At 36.5% G+C, this 25,370-nt stretch overlaps 1 protein-coding gene across 2 annotated transcripts in view; it reads left to right on the top strand.

Annotated features, from left to right (window-relative positions):
• Nucleotides 1–25,370, top strand: part of trappc9 (trafficking protein particle complex subunit 9) — a 181,541-nt gene that overhangs the window by 44,991 nt on the left and 111,180 nt on the right. For both annotated transcript variants that reach the window (XM_079589902.1, XM_079589901.1), the window contains 4 exons: nucleotides 5,836–5,921; nucleotides 11,649–11,775; nucleotides 12,370–12,502; nucleotides 15,715–15,866. In XM_079589902.1, the coding sequence (XP_079446028.1) occupies nucleotides 5,836–5,921; nucleotides 11,649–11,775; nucleotides 12,370–12,502; nucleotides 15,715–15,866 (498 nt within the window). The remainder of the gene's footprint in view (nucleotides 1–5,835; nucleotides 5,922–11,648; nucleotides 11,776–12,369; nucleotides 12,503–15,714; nucleotides 15,867–25,370) is intronic.

Genomic DNA, 25,370 nt, shown 5'->3' with positions numbered 1-25,370 from the left:
TTTCAAATTCTTTATTTATTCATTTGTTTGTTTTAAAAATGATCTTTTATCATTTATTTATTTATATTTAAATCATTATTTGTTTTCTTCTTAAATCATTTATTCATTTTAAGTCCTTGTTTATTTTAAATTGTTTATTTATTTATTAAAAGTCATTAATTTATTTGTAAATCTATTCATTTGAAATATTTATATGTATTTTATATTGGCAAGTATTTATTTAAAATCATTATGCGTTTTAAATATTTTGGTGTGTTTGTACGTACATATACATATATATATATATATATATATATATATATATATATATATATATATATATATATATATATATATATATATATATACATAAATCTATTTATTTTAAGTCATTATTTTATTTATTTTAAATTATCGATGTATTTATCTTAAATCATTTATTTATTTTAAGTTAAATGATTAAAAAAAGTAATATGGTCATAGGCATGCGGTTGTTACTTAATAATAAGCAGCACTATGATTCAGGAATTAATATGATAACGACTGTTACTGGTCATCTTAATTCATTTATATTTCATATTGTGCATGCGTTTATGAGTGGTCTCAGGGTGTGTGTGTGTTGTGTGGGAGAACAGCTGCTCACACACTGATAATCAGCACTCTCTAACGAGCCGATTCATCTCTCGTTAACACTTGTCATGACCCGCAGGAGTTCCCACACGGGGAGTTTTCAGGGTTTACAAAACTCTCGCTTCCCCAGATCTGCGGCCGTAGCTGGAGTGGCCAGCCAGCCTCGCTCCCCGTGTGAGAAAGGTGCTTGTTAGTGAACAGATGGAGCAGCTTTTCAAAGCTTTCCTTGCTTTCCCCACACACTGTAAAAGCTTCCTGACCCCTGCAGATGGGATTCAGAGACACTGACAGGTGCATCCATCCTGTCCTGGTGACACCGTCTGCGTTCGGCTTCACCTGCCAGGTCTCAACACCACTTAGGGCGGTTTATCGCGAAGCCACGCTCAAAAGGGCAAATATTTGACGTGTTTGTGTATGTGGGATGGAGCGTGCGTCCACTAGCTCTCACACCAGCAGATGTCCACAGCAATCCCACAATCCCTGTTTGCCAAGCTGTGTTGGACGAGGACACTGTGGGGATGTAATGACTGCTGTCCTGCTGGAGACAAACACTTAAAAACCACAGGCTGTTATAAAGAGAGATTTTAGCACAGAAACATCGAATGTGGGCTTCCTATTGTAATTAGTCTGATCTAACGACCTTATGCATGTTGGGAATATCAAACTTAAAAAAAATAATTTAATTTACATTTTGTATTTTCTGTTTGACCTACGACACTTTTACAAAATTTGAAGTATTTATCCCACAATGCAGTGCTCTCAACTGCATTATTTGATCAGACTGCAAAGACATTTTAAACAAAACTTAACTTCACATTTCATTGAAATGACCATAATTACAAATAATGTTTGCATCATTGCCGAAGTCGATCCATAAGCGTCTTTGTTGTTGTTGACGTGAACATACTTAATCACTATGCTAATTTGCAAATGGGTGGATTTCTTGAAGTGCTTTCCAGGTCACATTTTACACCTAAAAACCTAAAGAAATGATATTTTGCATTTAGAAAAATGTGTGATATTTACACGACAATTAAACTAGTTAGTCTCCCCATTTGTCATTTTTATAATTCAAAGTAGTCTTTTAAAGCAGTTTTTAATTATGCTAGCATTTCTTATATGGCATTTTAATTAAAAATATTTTAATTAACAGTGTTTTAAATGTAATACAGTAAAACAAATATATATAATTAAGAGAGTGTAATGAGATTTATAATTTAAAATTATTGGAATGATAATTGGGCAGTAAAATGCTTAAATATCCTGAAAATGTCACAATGCAATTCCAAGAATTCTAAAGATTATTAATGCAAAACATTTTTATTTTTCTGTTTGTTTTTGGGGTGAAATGTGATCTTGACATTTCTTGACAGATAAATATTTGAAATATATAAGAAAACGTGCCTGATAACCTCAGCTTATGGTAATATGTGTTTCAGCGTCTCCATGTCTTTGTTTAACTGTTGAAGCGGCTGGCTTTTAATTTTTTAATGTTGTAGAGTACAGTATATACAGTACATTATTCAGTAAGCAAGTATTTTATTATGAGCAACAGAGTGCAGTGTAAAAAATAAATCTCATTGTTGGCTTCTGAGTGTTAAAACATGACTAACAGCTTTATGCACTTATTTAACATGTATTCGAGTCACTTGTAGCATGCGCTCGTACACTCAGTGCTGTGTTCTAGTAAACGGTAAACTGTTTGTGTGTGGCTGCAGAGGTTTGAGTCACTCAGGAGAGCTCCTCACACACTGTGGAGGTGAGTCAGCTTCACTTGAGCAGGGTTTCCTGTCGTCCTCGAGTGTGTGAGTCACTGAGGAGAAACATTAATGCAGAGTATGCGCTGTGCGTCTGCAGATTTTGTTTTGGTAGTCTTTCATCAAACAGAATGGATTGCTTAGAGCGTAAATGTTATATGAATAATGTTAAAGAGATGAAAAAATGAAAATGGTCATCATTTACTCCATTAAATTATGTCATAATTTAGTATGTTCTGGATCCATGCTGGTAGGGCTGCTTTTCACAATTCAATAAATGCCTGATAAATACAATCATCATGAACTTTTGAATTGTGTTGTGAAGATGTTCTTGAGGTGTTTTTCCATGCAGAACTCTCCATCATCATGCCTTAGTGTTGTTTTTGGTTGCCAGGGCGTTGCTATGCAGAATCCCTAATGTGTTTTAGGTGGTTGCTAGGGCGTTGCTAGGTGATTTGCAATGTTGTTTCTTACTGGCCCTAGCCAAGAGTCCACCCGATATCCCTTACAATATTCTATTATTTCTTTCTTTTTAATAAAATCCCAAATTTATTTATTTTATGTAATTGTTGTTTTGTATATTTGGATTTATTTATATACCACCGTTCAAAAGTTTGGGGTCAGTAAGACTTAAAGATTAAAATAAAATAGTATTTAGCAATGATGCATTAAATTTGATAAAAAGTGACGGTAAAGACATTTATAAGATTTCTATTTCAAATACATACTTACTTTTTTTCCAGGATTCTTTCAAAGGAAAAAAAAAATCATTGTATATATAAAAAAAATGAATCCGCATTGATGATAATAATGATATCTATATATTTTTTTTTTTCTTGAGCTGTAAATCATCATATTAGAATGATTTTTGAAGGATCATGTGACACTGAAGACTGGAATGATGTAATGATGCTGAAAATCATGATCAATGCCATCACAGGAATATATGACATTTTAAATATATTAAAATATACAATAGTTCTTTTAAATTGCAATTATTTTTAAGAATATCACTTTTTTGTTTGTTGGTTAGCATAAGAGACAAAAAAAGTCAATTTTTTTTCATGTGTGGGAGTGTGTTTGTTTAAATATATGTATATGTCTCTCTCTCATCCATCTCCGTTCCACTGCTTTTCCATGTATGTTTCATGCACAGTTGGAGCATGCCTCATAAAGCTTCAGGTCAGTGTCTCCTTAAGGTCCTCCTGTGGAGAGAGATCTAGTAACTGAGGTGGAAAGTTGAGTTCGGAGGGCATCTTTATTTCCTATTCACTGCCCACTTCTCTCTGTGTGGCGTACAAGAGAAACAAAAGGAGATATTAATGATTAAACTGAACACTAGCCAAAACATGATTTTTCTTTTCAGTTTATTCACCACCGTCAAGCTATAATGTTACTATTATAAAATGAAATGCGATTGGTGTTTGGTGTTGACTTAAAGCTGTGGATGTTGGACTCGACAGGTGTCTCATTGCTTTGGCTCCGTTCACATCCTCAGAGCCTCTGGTCTTCATAAGCCACCCATAATGCTCCTCACCTCCTCCTCAGCAGTGCACAGGGCCTTCCTGTGCCATCCAACTCAAATCAAACGCTTAATCCGCCCCATGGGCTTCTTCCTTAAGTAGGATATTATATTTAATTGGCCTGTCCTGGCCTGTCCTGGCCTGTCCCGTCCCCTTCTCATCATTTCAGAGGTCTGAGCTGTCTTCTGATGCGTTCATCTTAAGGAAAAGCATCTCCCACACGGGCTTCCCAGCATCTAAAGAAGCTCCTTTCTCAACCGTGCTTTAATTTCCCTCAGGAGTGAAGCCTGGCGTCAATCCAGTGTTGCCCAACAGTTGGTTCACACTGGATTTATGCACCCGTTTGGAATGGATTATTAGATTCCTGATGGAAGTGGAAACATACAGGGTGACTTATGGGTTTGGGGAGACTTTGAACTGTCTGCCGTGAGCTAATACATTTTATATTTTATATATCATATAGACTCGTTACATGCAAAGTAAGATATTACAAGCCTTTATGTGTTATAGTTTTTATGATTATTGCTTACAGCTTATGAAAACCTTTTCACAATATTCTAATTGTGAATTTGGAGTTTTCATAAGCTGTAAGCCATAATCATAAAAATTATAACAAATAAAGGCTTGAAATATCTTTACATGTATGAGTGAGTCTATATAATATATTAGTTTCACCTTTTAAGTTGAATTACTGAAACTTTTGCACAATATTAAATTTTTTCGAAATTCACCTGTATGTATGGATATATGTATTTTTTTATCTATTTATTTATAAACTAATTTGTAAAAGTATTTATTTATTTATAAATATTTTTTAAATGTATTTTTATTTTGACATTAGATTTATTTATTTATAAAAAAATATTTAATTATTCATATTCATTTTCTTAAATTTATTGTTTCTTAATTAACTAATTGTATTCATTTTTACTTTTATTTACATATTTAATTTAATTTGAAGTTGAATTAGTTTATTTGAAATATACATCACAATTTATCTTTCTTCTCACATAAATAATTGAAACTCAAATTAGTATTTCACGTCTATTATTCGGTAGCTATATAAAAATCTGGATGTTGTACAAAGTAATTACCCTCTCTGTTTTTTTTGTGTGCAATTACCATGTGATTGTACATCATCCCTTGTGTAGTTATTTTTTATTCAACCTCAAAATGATTTGAACTGTCTATATATTACGCCTCCTTTTATTAATGCAATGTGTGCAGTTTGAAACTCTCCAGCATGTTAGGAATCTCACAGTGACATCAGTTTTTTAAGGTGTGAATCTTCCGATTGGAATTCCCGAGAAATGTCAACAATAACAACATTGCAGAGGCACCGGACAAGAATAGATTCTGTTGGTTTTCATTCTTTGAAAATAATTCATGCGTTCTAAACTCCATATGGCCTTCAGCGGCGGATGATTATTAGTGTGAGACGGGGCTCTGGTTAATTTGAGCGTGAAATCTGCGAGCATACTGTAGATAATACAGTGAATATATCTCCTCCCGAGGGAACGACGGGCCATTGTTTGGAAAAGCTTAATCAGTATAAGACTCCGTCTCTGGATTAATGGAAAAGCTCCGCAGTGAAATGTAGTCTGCTAACTTTCAGTTCTGAGGGATTTATGCAAAAACAGAGCAAAATTCAGGTGTATGATTCACGTAGTTTATACCTTGAATGCAGATGGATAAAAGCCTCTGCCAAATGCATAAATGTAAATGTCATATCAGGTCATCTTATTGCACACCCAAGTGAAATATATATTCACAATCGCCGCTGGCTGTTCAGTTTGGACAGATTTATAGAGCAGATCATGCAAACATATTGATCAGGCCTGTCAACATCAATGAATCTTCTTATGTTTAGGAGCTAAATGTTTTTCTGTCTTTATGCATTGATATAGCATGCAGCTTTTCATAAAAAATGTTTGTGTGTGTTGCAGATTTCCAGTGGGTTCAGGGTGACGTGTGTGAGGTGCAGTTAATGGTCTATAATCCTATGCCATTTGAGCTGCGTGTCGAGAACATGGTAAGCTCTATCTATCTATCTATCCATCTATCTATCCATCTAATCTATCTATCCATCTATCCATCTATCCATCTATCCATCTATCTATCCATCCATCCATCCATCCATCCATCCATCCATCCATCCATCCATCCATCCATCCATCCATCCATCCATCCATCCATCCATCCATCCATCCATCCATCCATCCATCCATCCATCCATCCATCCATCCATCCATCCATCCATCCATCCATCCATCCATCCATCCATCCATCCATCTATCTATCTATCTATCTATCCATCATCTATCATCTATCCATCATCTATCAATCTATCCATCTTTTCTAATCTAATCTATCGTTCTGACGTGTGAAACAGAATTCATCCATGTTTAGACAAAAAACCAAAGTGTTTTTATCGTTTTTTATTTTACTATTTAATTGTTTGTTTTTTTTTTTAAATGAGAGAAATGTAATAAAAGAGAAAAGGAGTACCTTATACTTCTCTTCTTCGCCTTCGTATGGAAAAGACATTTCGCTTGCTAAGTGCATGTGCTCTTTAGTTGAATTGCTTTTGTAAAGGTTCAGAAAACCTGTGGTTGACATTCTAATGTCCTAATCACGGTAGAAAACAAGATTTTACATCATCACTGTCAGAGAAAACACAGATTTTATTTGTGAATACTTCTTTTTGAAGTGTATAAAAATGAAACAGGTTACATCGCTCCTTCTCAGGACATGATGTTTTCATTGTGTTTGCAAATGTCATTGCCAAAAATCTTTTGTATTTTCCACTCTAAATATTAGCTGCACTTAGAGTTCAGCCCAGAAAGCTGAAAGGAGATGGTGCTGCTTATTGGTGGCTCGAGGGCCGTTTCGGTCACTAAGACCTGATCATAATGACAGGGGAATAGAGGCAGAATCACACAGTTTGTGTGAATGTGGGAGAGGGGTTACGGTGTCTTCCTGACACTATAATGGGCCACTCATAGAAGACCCAATTACCAGAATCCAGCCATGTGGAGATGTTCCTAAGAAACCAAGGTAATCGTGTATCAAATGTTGCTCTCCTAGTTCTGTCTGCTCTCTACATAGACAACTGTGTTTTAAGAGGCGGTTCATGGAGAACACATTCTTGTTCCATCCGAGCTATTTTTTTTATCATAACAAGGCATCTTCAAATTTTAACAACCATTATTTCTATTGAGCTACCTCAGTTTGTTTATTTTTAATTTTGTTTTTATTTTTTGTTTGTAATTGTTTGCATTTTATTTTATATTGTTTTACTGTAGTTATTTTTATGAAATAATTATTTTCAAATGTATTATTTTAACCTTCATCCTTCTCTACTTTTTTTTTTGTCTAGAAAGCTTATATAATTAAATTTTTATAATATTTTTTTCTATTATTTATTTATTTTTACCTTTTGTACCTTTACATTTTCAGATTTGATCAATAAATAATATAATTTAAGCACATTATTTCAACTTAAATTCAAAATATCTCTCCAATACATGCAATAAACAGCTCAAAATATTTCACATTGGGTCAATTTAGTCTTTTTAATATTATTAAAAACTAATTGAACATGATATTTCATGACTCATGAATATTTGTATGTTTTTCTATGTATACTGAATCACTCCTCGCTTACCATTCATTCCAAATTGGGTCAAATTGACCCGCAAGGGAAGGATTTGTTACCTCTTTAAAAAAAAATTGTATTACAAAAACAAATTACTTGAATTCAGTCAATTTTTATTAAAAAAGTGCGACAAAACTCCTAAGGTCTTGGACCACTCAGATGAACACTAAATAAAATAAAAAATAAAATAAAATAAAAAATGAGTTTCGGGTCAAAATGACCCGAGGAGAGGATGAATTACATATCTTGCAGCAATGCATTCTTAGGATTTTTGCAAAATTTCACACCTGTGATGCCTAATGCTGTCTAGGTAGGCAGCTCACCGAGGTTAGGAACAGAGCTGTATTCCCCAAAGGAACTGAATACCCATTTTTCTCAAGGGCACTATAGTGATGGAACAGGTCTGTCATTGTAGTGACTGTTGGATTAAATCTACTGTCTTTATGTTAGCAGCCCGGATCCATAACCATTAGACCATAGACGCCCCACAGACTCGGGGCACAGGTGTGCACTCCAGCTAGAGGTTAAACGCCAATCCAAAGGTTTTTTATGTCCTTTCCCACCAGGCATGGACTTTAGTGTAGATGTGTGAAAAGGAAAATGACTCTGTAGGTGAGTTGTGTTGTTCCATACATGCCCAGATCTGCCCCCAGATGGAATCAGCATGATGCCCTATAAAACTCACAACCAGTGTCAGATGGTGCCAGTATGAACCAGTGTGACCTTACTGCTGACCGTACAGCGGCTGCACACAATTAATTAAATGAACCACAATGCTGTCTCTTCTTTCAGCATCTTACTATTTTCGTCTGTCTGTGGGTTTTGCAAATATTTAATCTCAAACTGTGGGTAAAACCTCATAACTCCACCCTGCTCAGTCTTAAATGAAGTGCCGCACACATGTTGGAACGTCTCTGCTTGTTTGCAAAGCAAAGGTAAATACTGCATTTTCTTTACTCAGGAAACAAAATTGTTTTGTGTATTTGTGGAGTGGAGAAGAGAGTCTTAGTCTAGCGTTTGTTATTGAGTTATGGCCAATACTGTCTTTAGCTTTGGCGTAGCACTTCATCTTTTATACCATGAGATTTGGGCCAAATTACAGAAAAAAAGAACAGCCACACACAGTTGCTACAATGAACTGTATAGCCTGTACGTTGAATGCGGCCGTTTTAATGACGGACAAAACAATGTTGTTCACACATTAATGTTGTTAATATAATGACACATGCAAGTGTCTGGCCATACATACAGCCACAATATCAACACATTTTTTATTTCATTTTGTTTTGTTTTTTACTTTCCTGAAAAGTAGAGATTGTGGACATACTTGGTTTCCGCCTGACAGTGATAATATATGACAACATTTTATTTTATTTATATATATATATATATATATAATCTTTGTTACTACTTGGCCTAAGTGTTTCATTTTTAATTCATTTATTTTATAATTTAGTAATTTAATTTATTTATATAGGCTATAAAATATTAATTGCAAATGTCTTCAGTTCATGAAACTGCTTTGAAAATATTTCTTGACTTCGCTCTCGGTTTAATTAAGTGTATGATTATGGTACAGTGCTTTTGAAAATGGGTTGTATAATTTTTGTCAGGTGGAACCGGGGAAAAAAGGCAAATATTTCCACGGGGTCTTTGTAGCAGCTGAAGAAAGTCTGCCGTTAGACATCCAGGCCAGAGAACAGATCGTTAGCATTAGTTGTCAAGCTAATTAACCTTTTCAGGAAGGAAATGCAAATGAGTTATTTCAAAATATACAATAGTGATATAGTTATTTCAAAATATACAATAGTGATATAGTTATTTCAAAATATACAATGGCTTATACAATAGTGAATCCCTCCATATGAGCCGCAGGTTTTACAAAGTAAACTGTTTTACAGGTTAGGTACTTACAACTAGCCTTCAGAGCTGAACGTGTCATTGTAACCTATGGCTAATTAAGCTTTGACTGCATAAAAGCAGAATCTTGAATTGCATTATTATATATCTTCAATACAAAGCTGCTTCAGAGTTTGAATGAGGAAGACATCCTTGAGTCTTTTGAGTCTCTCTTTACGGTCTAGACAGTGAGGTTGTTGAATTTGCTGGAAGTGAATTCATGGGTTTTAATAATAATAATAATAATAATTTATTACATTTATATAGCGCTTTTCTCGACCTCAACCACCACCAATGTGCAGCATCACCTGGATGATGCGACGGCAGCCATATTGTGCCAGTACGCCCACCACACACCAGCTTACTGGTGGAGAGGAGACAGTGATGAAGCCAATCAGTGTATGGGGAGGATTAGGAGGCCATGATGGACAGAGGCCACTGGGCATATTTTGGCCAGGACACCGGGGTTACACCCCTACTCTTTCGAAAGACATACTGGGATTTTTTTGTGACCACAGAGAGTCAGGTCCTCAGTTTAACGTCTCATCCGAAGGACGGCGCTCTTTGTCAGAATAGTGTCCCCATCGCTACACTGTGGTGTTAGGTCCCACACAGACCACAGAATGGCTCAACCCTGCTTAGCTTCAGTGGGACACCAGTCTTGGGCTACAGGGTGATATGGCTGCTGGATAACAAATGTAAATGCATCTGGTTGTTGAAACCACATATGTAAATTTTATTCCTCCTAAATGTTAAAAAACAAACGTATGAGAGCGTGTTAGGCTATATGACATGTTATAGCCAGATATGACAGCGCTACTTAAACATGCATCTCCACAGATGAGTAGCTGAGTATCTCTTCAGAAAGCACAAACTGCAGCAAATGAAACTGAAGTGGAAACTCGCAGACGCTCAAAACACAATCATCTCCATTAATAGTAATGAGACTCAATGATCCTACCAGTGCTGGTGCTTCTCTCTCTCCTAGTGCACTCTTTGATCTGGAAATTAGCTGATGATAAATAAAATGCAGCATCTTTCTTTCTTTTTTTCATTAAATATTTAGTTCGACACTGTAATATGTTGGGTGTGAAATGTTGTTCAAAATTGCTGGACTAAAATGGCTTGACTTTAAAGTTCTCTTTTAGATGGAAAAGTTTCATGTGACAGAGACGTTGGACACTGAGCGGACCGCATGTCAGGAGAAATGGAAAATCCTCTTTCTTGATTATTTTCCTGTTGAGTTTAATGGGTTCATTCAGGCTAATATGATAAAACCCCCATAAAGCACATTTGATGGAGTCTGAGTGGTGTCTCGTGTATGAATAGAAAGCGGGAAAACTCTCCTCGGAGAGCAGCTTGACTTCTGGAGGTGTAGTAATAGTCGGCCCTCACCTCCACGACGGAGGAGTAAACGGCTGGTTTTCAATCTGTCTCTGTCTCTCGCTCTCATCTGCCGCTGTGATTCTGCGAACGCTGGTTCCTTTCTTTGTAGTTCTGTGAACAAGAGCAATTTTCTCCATGGGTAATGGGGAGAGCATGCTGGGAGTGATTTCATCTCCTCCATATCAGATTGATATCAGGATGATTGATTATATGATGTTTGGAGTAAAAAGAAGAAAAAAAAGAAAAAAGGAAAGGAGCAGAGAAAGAAAAAAAACTAAAACCTTGGTCTGTCACCTATGGTTTCTTCATTGATCTATTTCTGTCTTTTCATTCTGCTTTTGGCTTCTGCATTTGTGTCTTATCTCTTTATTCTGGCATTATTGTCTTTATCGCAAAGACAAAAGCTAGAGTAAAAAAGCGTAAAACAGTAAGACGTGTGTATTCTGCCATAAATTAGGAGGTTCACAAAATGCCAAAAATGTGCTATTGTGTTTGTTATTTTAGTTCAGCTTCTTTGCTGTATTTGGTAAATATGTGTTTTCAGTTGAGGTTGAAGGATTTCTCACATTGTTAGTATTTATTTATAGTATTACAATGAGAACAATAAAATAATGAAATAGTCATTATTTACTCGTTCTACAAATTTCTCTTATACATGAAACAAAAACAACATGTGTGCGTGTGTGTGTGTGTGTGTGTGTGACTAATATATATGTGTGTGTGTGACTATACTGTATATATATATATATATATAAAAATATTACCACTATACCAATGTGTATTGAGCACTATACACTCTGTGACTGTGTTCCTCAGGGTCTGATGACATCAGGTGTGGATTTTGAGTCTCTTCCCGCCGCTCTGTCTTTGCCAGCGGAGTCCGGCCTGTATCCGGTGACTCTGGTTGGAGTTCCTCGCACCGCAGGGAACATCACCATCAACGGTGAGCTTTACAACACCACAACACTGCAGTTTAACATCTCTAATCAGAACTGAAGCTCAATATTCAGTGAGGAAATAAGGATTTTCATCAATTGGGAATTGATTGGTGTGTGAACATGTATTCTGTTTTTTTTTTACTATAGTATAATGGGCAGGAAATATAATTGAGTAAATATTGAGTACATTAAGTAAAGTAGGTAAATGGGGTTGTTTTTGAATTCATCGGTATTCTAGTGTTTCAAAATCAATGTCAATGTCAAAAAAAAAAAAAGTAAATAAATGAGAAATTAGTTTTTACTGAACAGTTATTCTGGTTCATAATGGTGTAATAATGCAGAAATCAAGCTTGCCTCAAACTGAAAAACAAGTAAAGTGTTTCTCTGCTTGAATAAACCAGCTAAATATCCTCTCATTAAAATGGGATAAACTCATTGATCCCTGCTTTATGGCCATTCCAGCAGTTTTTAATGTCTACAAATCATGAGTGTGTTTCGGAAGACTTTAATGAGCTCTAATTGCCTTCAGATCGTTAGTGCGGTCTATGATTATGCAAGATTTTTAAATCTGATTTTGACTAATATAGTTTGTTGCGCAGGGTACCACACGTCGGTGTTCGGGGTGAGCAGCGACTGTCTTCTGGAGGGTCTGGTGGGGGTGAAGAGCAGCGGCTGTATGGTGGAGGTGGTGCCGTCACTGCCACGACTGCAGCTCTGCACGTCCTTACCGAGGTTCACGCTTTTCTTCTTCATAATGTACAATAAGAATAATTATAAGGTGATTTAATTATATCACATTCTCTTATGATAATATTTTAGTCGCTGCAGACTGCTTGCAAATCACGGTTTTATAGAGATGTGACTTTGCTCAGTGCTGTCAAAAATCAGAGGAAGCGTTTCTGTGGTTATTCTCAGCCTCTGACAGCATGCCCGATTGCTCATGGAAAGCCCACGGACCGCCTGATGCATATTGAACACAGAAATAAAGTGCTGGCAGGAAATCTGTTGTGATTGGCTGGCTGCTGTTGGGAGGTTTTGGGAGTCAGGATTGCAGCGGTTTTTATCAGCCTACCAGATAACAAAGTTTTGCCGCAAAATTCATGCCGTTGATTCTTTGAAACATCATATATTACTGGTTGAAAAAGAATATTAAGGTGATTGTTAGAATAAGACACCACAGTATTTCATGCTAGTATGAAACATAATTAATAAATGTGTGTATATATATATATATAAATGTGTTTTTTTATGATTAAAAAATAAAATATAATTTATTTTTGTCCCCTGGCACCAGTGCCAACACCTTAAAGGGATAGTGCACTCAAGATTTTTAATTTTTGGGTGAACTATCCCTTTAAGAAAAGACAGGCTTGACATAGCAGTTGGCATTAAGCATTAGGTAGTTGTGGTGAGGAAAGAGAGTAAAAATGATACAGAACAGTGTGTGTGTGTGTGTGTGTGTGTGTGTGTGTGTGTGTGTGTGTGTGTGTGTGTGTGTGTGTGTGTGTGTGTGTGTGTGTGTGTGTGTGTGTGTGTGTGTGTGTGTGTGTGTGTGTGTGTGTGTGTGTGTGTGTGTGTGTGTGTGTGTGTGTGTGTGTGTGTGTGTGTGTGTGTGTGTGTGTGTGTGTGTTTGAGGCGAGCAGAGGATTCTCAATTCTCAAAAAAAAAATTTAATCAACTGGTGTTTTTTTTTTTTGGTGGATGTATGAAGTCAGTTCTCCTCAAGTTCTTACATGTGTACAGTTGAGAATACATAGGTGGAGTTCAGTCTGTTCCTCAGAAAACTATAGTGTAAACTTCAGAAGACATAGCTACTTTTACACTGCTTTATGCTGTTTATTTATTATTTATTTTATGCTGCATTGCTGTTGGAAAAATGTATTTTTCAGGCTTGTCCAGCTAATTGTCAATCATGTTCTAGTATTAATCAGCAAATTATCAAAATGACAAATGGCTCTTTTAGTTTTAAGGCGTCACTACAGACACCATATTGAGTTACGATTTCTGGATTCAACACTATTAGAAAAATGTATCGTGGCACATGTTTTGGGTCTGTTAAAATTTTTACATGAGAACCATTTTACGTACTTTTACGCAGTTATGACGACGATAAACTCTCTTTCACCCTCTTTTTTCTCTTCTTTTATATGGCTATTTTGAGAAGATTTTGGCAGGCTGTAAGACTCTGAAAGATCCCAAAGCACCCAGAGCTAATTACAGTAATTCCTTATAGACACACACACACACACACACACACGCACGCACACGCACGCACGCTCGCACGCACACACGCTCGCACGCACACACAGCATTATACTCCATTTGACAGGATTGTCAGTCATTTTAATCACATTTAGCTCTGCAAGAAAAGCTGCTGGAAACATATTTATTCTCAAGTACATTCAAAATATTATTCTTCAAACTTAAACGAATCGGTCTGAAATGACATTCAGAATGAAATCAAATGAAATTAGTTGATTTAGTGTGGCTCTGCTGGAATAAAGGTTTGGTCAGAGACATTATAAGGGGGAGGAGATATATAAAAATGAATGGAACAATTTGTAAGTCCAAATATGGCAGGCTGTATAGTTTAGCCTCCTATAACTATACAGTTTTTAAGCAAAAATACATATCACAAACAGTTTTGATTTTGGCTTTTCCTTTTCAAGTGAACTGAACTGTTTTTTCTTTAACTAAACTTTGTTTTAGTCTTTTTTTTATGACAAGTAAATTAAATGAATTCATGGAAATATTTTACATCCACACTCATTTTCACTTTCTTTTGAGCTTCTTGAAGGGGCACTTAGAGTCAAACTTCAGTGCAAATGCTTTTTGACAAAAACGATGGTTTGAAGACATGAAAAATGGATTAAAACTTTTAAATGATTGACTAAATGTTGTTTAGACACTCTGAGTGGAACAAACACCACGATTGAGGGGAAACTGATGGGACAGAACAGTTTTTTAAATGGACCCTGCCTCAGGGTGTTCCCTCATTTTAAAGACTTTAGATTTGTCATGCACAAAGGGGAATCTGAATTTTTGCAGCATGATTTTGCACATCCTCATGATCTGTGTTTTTTTTCTCATTCTAGAAGCGTGTGTGGCATTGCTAAATTAGAGGTGATATAAGGGGACAAGCCACATGAGAAATCACAGAGGCAAAGCCCTAATAAGGCGATTGACTCTTTTAATTGAACAGCGGCTGTAGTTCCACCTTTCAATTAAAAGAGTCATTGAACTTATTGACATCGGCATTGGCTGGACTTTACAATAGTCCTCTAGGGTGTGCGTGTGCGCTATCTGGACCAACAGGATTTTGAGCTAAAGAAACAAATGTTTTTTTTTTTGTTTTTTTTTTTGGTAACGTTATGGTGACATGTAATCAAAATGTTAGCCTGGTAAATAAAACAGTTTAGAAGTTATTATTTTTCTATTAAAGAAGATGAGAGCTATGCTCCATTGCCTAGAAAATAGCTATCTGTCTGTCTGTCTGTCTGTCTGTCTGTCTGTCATACATACATCTAATTTCAATTGAATGAATATGGAAATGAATAATTGATTATAATAGCTATATTAATACCCAGTGTTTTATATTAATTTATTTAGCAGACACTTTTCTCCACAGGTGCACTCTGAGATTCTTGGTTTATTATGCAAGGCAATCAAAAGAGCTTGTCTATTGTAAAAAGTGCCACTTTTTAAAGTAAAACTAAAAGTTAAACCCTTTTAAAGTAGGGTTTGTGTCTTCAGAATGTTTATGAAAGTTTTTACATTTTAGCATTTACAATCGTATACATTTTTTTAATATAATCAAGTTGTGACAATTTCATGATGCCTCACATACTTTAATAATCACAACTGAGTTGTTGTCAAAGCAATTATTTACACCCCCGATGAACATTTCATGATTTTCAGTCTTTGTATTTTTTGTCCCGGTCCAGGTCAGCTCATCTGTCTAGTGAAGACCTGTCCACGAGCGTGTCTCTGCAGCTGTTTAACGGAGAGACCCAGCAGTTGACCATCACCCTGGAGAACATCGGCACAGAGACGCTGAACACGCTGGAGCTGACGTCCAAAACTCTTAGCACTAAAGGTACACAAAACATACAGTCTAAACACCATCTCGCTCTTTATCGCGCTGTAAATGCTCCGGCGGTCTCGATACAGCGCACGTCCTGTAATGGGACGGCGGTTCAAAGGCTGCGCTGATTGTTCTGAGTTCGTAATAGAGTCTGTGCATTAGTCGGATCACTCGAGCCCATCTGAGATTCCCCGTGACTCCACTGTTTTGATGTGCTCTCTCTTTGAATAAAGACGTCTGCTTTTACGAACATTCATCTCTGCGTCTTTGAGGATGGAAAATAAGACCACATGATGCTCTTAGTGGTATTCCACACACATGCGAACATGAAAAGCGTTGTCTTTGGACTCCATTTCTTGGTGTGTGTGTGTGTGTGTGTGTGTGTCCTCTAATCCCAGACAGCTTTCAGCATCGGTGACTGAGCAGGTGGCCTACACACACACACACACACACACACACACACACACACACACACACACACACACACACACACACACACACACACACACACACACACACACACACACACACACACACACACACACACACACACACTCTTCTTTGAAGTTGTTGTGGAGCTGTCCTTTGACTGAGCCGTGCGTGTGTGTGTGGATGTACTTAGCTGTAGTTTGATGGATTTGGCCCCAGAAAGAGCTAAATCTGACAAAACCTTCCTATGGGAGCATTTGTGAATGTCTTTAATTGGAAAAACGCAAATGGATAATCACCAGTAGATTAACTATTCGACCAACAATCATCTAGTCGATTAGTGAGGTTTATGTTGTTTGGACATTTGTATTCAGCAAAGATGATTCAGCAAAAGTGACAGCAGAGACATTTATAATGTTACAAAAGATTTCTATTTCAAATAATTGCGGAATGAATCCTGAAAAAAAGCATCACGGTTTCCACAATAATAACAACATTGATAATACAATTATGTGTTCATCATTGATAATAAAAAGAAATGGGTTACACTTTATTTTACAATATGTATCATGCACTTCAGTGTACTTCCAGTTACCTAACAAAGTACTGTTAATATAATTTAACTACATGGGTTAAAGTTAGGTTTAGGGATAGGGTTAGTACCTAGTTATTATCCAGTTATTGCAATTACTATAATAAGTATATAGTATAGGGAACAGGACTGTAAAATAAAGTCCTACCAAAAAAAAAAGGTCTTAAGCACCAAATATGAGCAGTGAAGCCTGGAGTAATGGCTGCTTAAAAGACTGCATACAATTCAGCTTTGCATCACAGGAAAATATTACATTTGAAAATAAATTCAAATAGAAAACAGTTATTTTAGATGGTAATATTTCACAAATGACTGTTTTTACTGTATTTTTGATCAAATACTAAACATGCATTCTTGGTGAGCTTCTTTAAAACAAAAAAGTTTAACAATATTGTATGTTTTTATACATACAATGTATGTTTGGATAATTCCAGCCACAGTGTTTTAATTTAGAAGTTAATGCCATTTTTAGTGACCGACCACTAAGGTTTTTTAAGACAACTAAAAATACTCCAAAATACACTGTTTTTACATGCAAACTCCCCCTGAGAAGTGCATCAATTTTGGGCTTCAACTTGAAACTTAATTATACCATGGCATGCTTATGACATAGTCAACCAGTGGTTTATGCAACCCACGGAGTTTTGCACATGCCTATAATAATATAATAATTTTGTGAGTGGTTTCCAGTGTGCTGTTTTGTTGTTGCCACGTTGTTAGTGGTTTTAAGCATGTTTGTGTTGTGGGAAGTTGCTAGGTGGTCCACCCTCAAGTCTCTGTGATATTCTTGACTCTAGATATGACTCTGGATATGACTGTAGTGTACGTCTGTGGGAGTTTTCTGCCATATTTATTGTCTGGCAGGCAAACATTGCAGAGTTACACCCCCAAGTTTAATAATTAAAGTTCAAATCTGACCTGAAATATGAGCAATAGTAATAGTGATGCTTGACTTGGTAAACACTACTAATAAATAAATAAATAAAAGCACCCAAGTATGAATTACTATCACAAAATGGAAGAAATGAATCGGAGGGTGAATGTTAAAAAAATTGTATTTTCCGAGAGGAATGATTTTGTGTTTACTGTTATGTTTTATGTAAGATGGCCTGTTAAGCTTCAGCTGCTCTATCTGATGGGACATGGTTTAAGAAATAAGAAAATAAAAAAAATAAAAAGGGTTTTTTGGGCAGCACCTTGATGTGTTTCTCTACATTCAGGAAACGAAAAAGAGTTTGCTATTGAAATTTAGACATCTATTCTTAATAAATGTAGTCTAAATGATTGCATTGTCATGCTCCTACTAGTCTCAAAGAGCCGATGTTTTGACTATTGGCAGGTCTGGTCCACTTTGCTGGTTATACTGGCCAATAATTGCCTACTTTGACTGGAAAGGTTGTTTTTAATTGCTTAAATCAAATTTGTTTGGGTCACACCTGGCAAAACCCCTGCAAAACGCTCCTCTGTGGTTTGCAAGCAGCCAAGAAACTGGATTTGAACTGCATTTTGTTGGTTATTAATGCTGAAAGATATGGATTAAATGCATCCCGGTAGAGCTTTACCAACTCAATTGAATATTTTCATGGCATGATTTTTCAAAACACCCTTAGGGTGTGTTCACACACATTTGTTTGTATATAATTTTTTGAAATTGTTGAAATGTCCAAGTAGAGAGTAAAGAGAGAGTAGAGAGAGAGAGAGCGAGAAACAAAGTAAACTTGAATGTTATCTGGCCGTAAATAGAGACTACACATCCGCAGAATACCTGAGTACAGTTAAAGACTGTAAATTAAGAAGAATGATGCTGAGGTACAGACTGAGCAATCACACTCTGAGTGTAGAGACGGGCAGATACAGACAGCACTGTGTGTGTGTGTGTGTGTGTGTGTGTGTGTGTGTGTGTGTGTGTGTGTGTGTGTGTGTGTGTGTGTGTGTGTGTGAGATACAGACAGCACTGGCTGCCCAGAGAGAGACACATCTGCCCGCACTGTGACCAGTGAGAAGTGGAGACAGGGCAACACTTCCTCACCAGCTGTCCCAACTATGAGGACATTAGAGGGACTTTTTATACAAAATTTGAAATACTTTACCCTGTTTTCACCAAATCAAAAAAAAAAATTCAACATCTATTAGGTGAAAAAAGATCATATAGCGGCAAGATACATTGATGCTTGTCACAAAAAGAGAGAGTTGATGACTAATCAGTGATACACACACACACACACACACACACACACACACACACACACACACACACACACACACACACACACCACATATTTACCATTTTCTTAATTTGTTATTTTTAAAATGTATTTAATTATTTTCTGTACTAAATGAGAGAGAGAGATAGAGAGAGAGAGAGAGAGAGAGAGAGAGAGAGAGAGAGAGAGAGAGAGAGAGAGAGAGAGAGAGAGAGAGAGAGAGAGAGAGAGCCTCCTGAAGGCTGCTGTGGGACTATAAATATCATGTCTAGTTTCCTACTAACAGTTGACATGGCCAATGGAAAAGAAACCAGGAGAGAGAAAAAATATCCATGAATCGTGTCCCATTCGGATCTGGAAATGTCAAAGCGCTTGCCGTCCCTGCTGTGCATAAACCAGGATCTCCAGACACTAACTAGCTCACCCGTCTGTTTCACAATTTGTTTACTAATTACTTGAACTTGAGAAATAAACTTGAGAAATACCTAATCTCTTAGTAGCCAGGAGCTTCAGTTAAGTTATTAAAATATTATTACTATTCATACAAATGAATATCCATACAAATAAAGAGGTACCAAATGCTTCATCCTAAAATAGACATTTTGGAATTTGTTTTTATATTAATAAAGCTCATCTAAATGTAGTTAGTGTTTTATTTAATTAGCTTATTTATATATATGTTTAGTAGTACATTTAATACTGAACTGCATTGATAAAAATAGTCTAATATCATTACAATTTTAATACATTTTACTGTGTGTGTCTGTGTGTGTTTGCTGAATGCTAATTAAAGTATAATTTCTTTGGCTTAACAACATCTTAGGGACTCAGAGACATATTTCAATCAAAAGTAAGTTTAGTAGTAGAGGGATGAGGGACAGGAAGTGGATATAAACAGGAAATAAGAAGCCAGAAGCTGCTGTGGTTTAATTGAAGAAGGTATTTCTGGACAACAATGATTAAATTCTCATCAGGCCACTTACTCTCAACATGCATTTACTGTAGTCTTTCTTTTGCTCTTTATTTCTTATTGTCTCTCTCTGTCTTTCTTTTTTTATCTCATTCTTCTTCCCGTATTGCTCAAGTGAATTGTCCCCGTGGCAAATGACCCTCATGTAGAAATCAAAGTGGTTCTTTATTGCGGCATGAAGCTAATGATGTTTTCTTCCGTTCCTCAACACCCCACCAAACATCCACAATTATCTTATCCTGTCTGCCTTTTGGACCGTCTCATTACAGAAAACCTCTCCAGTGGGAGCGCATAAAGACTGTTCCTGTTTATTTGTGTAACCATGCTATGGTACACCATTATTATTGTGATTGTGTTTGTCTTTACCTGCACTACAGTCGATCACATGCTGGTGTTGAACTTAATGAAGACGTTATTCAGTGCTGATAGATGGTAAGATGTATTTCCAGGTTTGATTTTGATTAATTGTATGTAAATATTAACTTCATGAAGTGCAATTGTTGTTCTAAAGTGAATGAGTAAACTATCCATTGGGTTCAGGCTGAATCATGAACGGATTTGACCTGAACTGACTGCTTTAGGATGAATTACAAACCGATACGGACTTAATCATGAACCCATTCGGACTGGACCACCAAACGATTCTCCGTGAATCACCTTGACCGATTCAAATTAATTCACAAACTGATTCTAACCTATTTGGTTACCTGTTTAACAAATTTATTGAAACAAAAATTATCTCAAAATAATGATTTGTTTACTAATAAGACCTCAATAGTGCTGATTCAACCATGAACTGATTTAGACTGAACAGCTAAACTTTTCAAAATGACCCTGATCCCGTTCTGACTGCACTGAAAAAAACTATACGTAAAATTGACTTAATTCCATATGTGAAATTCGCTTAAAAAATATTCGTGCAAAAATTAAGTAAACTCCACTAAGTAAACTAAGTTAAGTGAAAGTAACAAAGAAAATAAGTACAGTAATTTTAACTTGGCTAGTAAAAGGTTGAGTAATATCTATTTAGTTTAAGTTTCTAAGTAGAAACATCTGTAATTAATACAATAGATATTGTGTGAGACACCATATCTACATTTCAGAAGTCATGTGTGTGAGCGCAGAGACCTCAATACTTGGTAGACAATACACAATGACGGTAACATTTGATGGATCGTTTTTTTGTGTTTGAATGTGTCATTTTGAGTAGAAAAACTACAAATGTCACAAAATTGCAAGTTACTAAACCAAGTTACTAACAACAAAAGTAATGATAAAACTGTGTAAATACAGCTGGAAAACAGTGAAAAATCAACCTCATTAATTGTTCAAGGCCCAGTGCATGATGGGAACACCAGTATCAGAAAAGATGAGTAATTTTATAAAGTTGATATTTACGCTTTTTTACGCTACACGATTGAATTGAGTACTAATATAGAATTTACTTAGTTTAGTGCCATTCATGTAAATTACATTGTTTTTTTCTGTAGTATTTACTTCACCAAAAAAATCATTTTTATCAGTGTGGATCACAAACCGATTCAGGCTGAACTACAAACTGATTTGGACTAAACCATGAACCAGTTCAGACTGAGCCACCAACTGATTCACATTGAATCACAAATCGATTTGGACCTTCAGTATTTGCTTGCCCGTTCGACAAACTAAATAAAGCGAATCGACTTGAAAGAATGATTTGGTCACAAATCAGACCTCGCTAGTTCAGATTATAAACAGCTGGCAGAAACTACCGAACACCAGATCTGCTTTCTGAAGGATTTCCAGGTAAATTGCGGTGTGAAAATGCCCTTAGTGTGTCTGTCTTTCACCTGACACGTTCAGTGAGAGCATCTGTCCATGTTCTCGCTGCTTAAGAAAGGGCCACTGACAGAACCCGTCAGCTTCTGGACATGTCTTTACCACATTTCTTTCCTTCTCACCTTCTTTCTTGTTTCTCCGTCCTCTAGTGAGTCTCTACAGGTTCTTGAGCGCTCAACTGCAACCCAAGCTTGTTTTTCAGTCAGCCTAAAGGCAAAGGAACACACACACACACATAGTCGCTCTCCTCCATCGCTGGTAGAGCCAGAAACCGGCGTTGTATTTGTCATTGAATATGACTGAACAGAAAGCTGAGGAATGAGATACGGGGATGGACCGCATCCTGTGCCGCCCACAGCAGTCTTTATTTATGCCACCTGATACAGAAACCTCCATACCTGCACCCATATGCCGCTATATTTCACCCCTGACAGCATGTTCCAAATGAAAAATGAGATTCCTCAGGTCTTTGTGGTGCTGGAAGAAAACATTTTCCTCCGTCTTTGTGAGGATTGCACCAGCATTTTCTTTTGTTAGTTAACTTCAGTAATTACTTTGGCTGGAGTTTTCCTCTTTCGACTGAGCCCTGGCCTCAAAACTCATAACCTGATTTAGCTTTCTACATTGTCCTGTCTTCCTACGCGCATCAACAACAAAGGACGCAAGCATAAATCCCACTGTCAAACTTTATTTTCTGTAAGCTCAGCATGGAGTCAGTCTCTCTGGGACGGCAGTGTGATGTGATGCAGCTTGACTGAAGTTCATTCCAGTCCGGTGGAGACGCAAGGACGCGCTCTTCACTTCACTTGTTTAGCCGTCCCCGTTATGATTGGCGTTCTGTTACGCTGTCAAAACACTCACGTGCTCACGTACGGGTCATGACCCGCTGGCACTGGTCTCGACCTGGCTTCGGTGAGCAGATCTGTGAATCATCTGCAGTTTTGACTCTTGCCATCTCGATGATGTTCAAGCATGTCGCTTCACTTTTGGTAGTTCCTTGTTTTATTGCTTCCTGTTGGTTCTGTTTTCAGGTGTCTTCTACTCTCTTCCTTTGGGAATGCCTCAGTACTCAGTATGTTTGAGGCTTCATCTTAACCTTTGCTTCTTTTTCAGAGTGGAAACTTATTTTTTTCAAGCTAGGCAACAAGAATATGCACAGTAACGCTTTTGTTCAGTCAGTCAACATTAATGAATGCATTAGCTATCATTAACTAACATGATTTATTTAGGCATGTATGTATGCATGCATGCATTTATTTAGTCATTTACACTTTAATTGATTTATTGATGCATGCATATTTATGTATGTATATATTCATGCATATTTTATTTGTTACAAACATAAATGATCTAGGTTACTGTTAATTTATATTCTACTATGCATTGTTAATTCATGTTTGTTCACAATGCATCAACTTATGTTAATTAATGCAATTTAAAAATGTTAAAATGTATTAATATATGTAGAAATGAACATTAACCAACATTAATAAATGCGAAAAAATGGAGAAACGTTATTTTACTTTAGCTATTGCATTACCTTTAGATAAAAATTATCCTCCTTGATAAGTATAATCTATCTATGGGTACATATGGAACATTATCTTAATCAAAAGTTTGATCATTAGTGCCGTTCTCGACAATCTACCTTTGTAAAAGTTAGTAGCGTGAAGAACAAATATAGAAAACAGACTGTGAATAGAGATCTATTTAAGAGTCAGACTCTCTTTGATGATAAAAATAATAAAATGGTTTCCACAAACATATTAAGCAGCATAACTGTTGAACATTGATAATAATAATAAATGTTTCTTGAGCAGCAAATCATCATATTAGAATGATTTCCGAAAGATCATGTGACTCATGTGATCATATGATGCTGAAAATTCAGCTTTGCATCACATGATTAAATTACATTTTAAAATATATTCCAATAGAAAACAGTGATTTTAAATTGTAGTAATATTTGACAGTATTACTGTATTTTTGATCAAATAAATGAAGCTTTCATGAGCATAAGAAGCTTCTTTTAAAAACAAAATTTTAATCGGTAGTGCATCTCAAAACACAATACAACCCACCTGTAGTAGTCTGTACTTTATTTCTTTTGTCATCAACCATTTGTGAATTGTTCCACATTGTTTTTTTTTTGTGGTATCATCCGATTGGAGCTCTCCAGCCCTGACCCGGGCTGTTCTTCTGCTCTCTCTCCATCCCGCTGGTGAAATGCTGGGTCATGATGGAGCAGTAGATCAGCAGCTCTCTGTGGGCTGAAGGAAGCTCTGAACGCCGCATGCCCCTGTAGCTCCTGCCAGCACTCTTAATTAAAACAGATTGCCTGACGCTTCAGTTAGCTTAAACACCACTACTATTCTGCCTAGCCTAAATACTCTGCAGCATTAAGATGCTGACTAATGTTTCAAGGATATCCGAAGTCCTTACATTGCAGAGGAATTGTAAAATCTTTATATATTAGCACACAATCAGGACCTTCGGGTTAAATGTCTTTCTCAAGAATGAAGATGTTTAGCTGTCTTCACATTGTGTCAAGCTTGGTATTATTGGTTCTCGCATGTCTCATCGCTAATTGCAATATGCCGCGTCTCGCGAATGAGAGTTTTCATTGTTGCCTAAACTAATCCTTGAACCGCTACACCAGAATGCACAACAGAATTGGTACGACGCTCGGTAAAGACTCTGGAGTGTTTCAAAAGACTCTGAAAGTATTCCAGAAAGGCCCGGGGAGCTTTTCTGTGCACTCTCCATCCATGTGCATACACAGATTTGCTTGTAATAACTCTTGTGTGCGATGCACGCGCTGCCTTCAGGGGCTCAACCAGCATGTAGCGGTGGATGGTCCAATTAGGGCCTCTAATTACCCAGCGGTACTGTAATACTGGGTACAGAGCCACTGTTAGGAGAAAAAGCTCTCGCTGCTCTTATTGTTGTTGTGGTCTAAGTGCTTTCATAATCTTAGCCGAATTGACAGAAGCCATTAAAGTCACAACTCAGTCTGGGTATCGCTTTTGGTTCATATTCATCCGTGTTTTCTGAGGATAAAACGCATTTATCATCCGATTGTGATCCCTGAGGTGTGGAGCCTTTTCTAAATGAGTTGTGTAACGTGTGTTTTATGCTTCTCCGTCTAGTTCAGGCTATTTTTACCACAGGAGTACGTAAGAATGAATGTGTTCTGGATCAATGACGTCCGTGTTTGAAATGTCACCCCTGATATTTTTGATACTGCTTGCTTTAGTCTCACAGACCAATAAAAGTTCTTTTACAGAGGTTTCAGTTCTTAGTTTTATTATGATGGCATTGTGTCTCATATCTTGGTCTAGCACTTTTTCTTTCTTTTTTTCTTTGCCTTTTTGTGTTTTTGGTGAGACGACTACGAAATAGAGGAAAATAATCACAAAATGAATTTGCATTTGCTGAAAGAAATACTGCTAATACAAGGCAGGAGAAGAATAGTGTTAAAGTTGTTTTGTGAAATGATACAT

This window comes from Phoxinus phoxinus (genome assembly GCF_949152265.1).
Source record: "Phoxinus phoxinus genome assembly, chromosome: 19".
Classification (NCBI taxonomy): Eukaryota; Metazoa; Chordata; class Actinopteri; order Cypriniformes; family Leuciscidae; genus Phoxinus; species Phoxinus phoxinus.
Note: the sequence above shows the minus strand (reverse complement) of the source record. Positions and strands in the feature narration are given on the sequence as shown.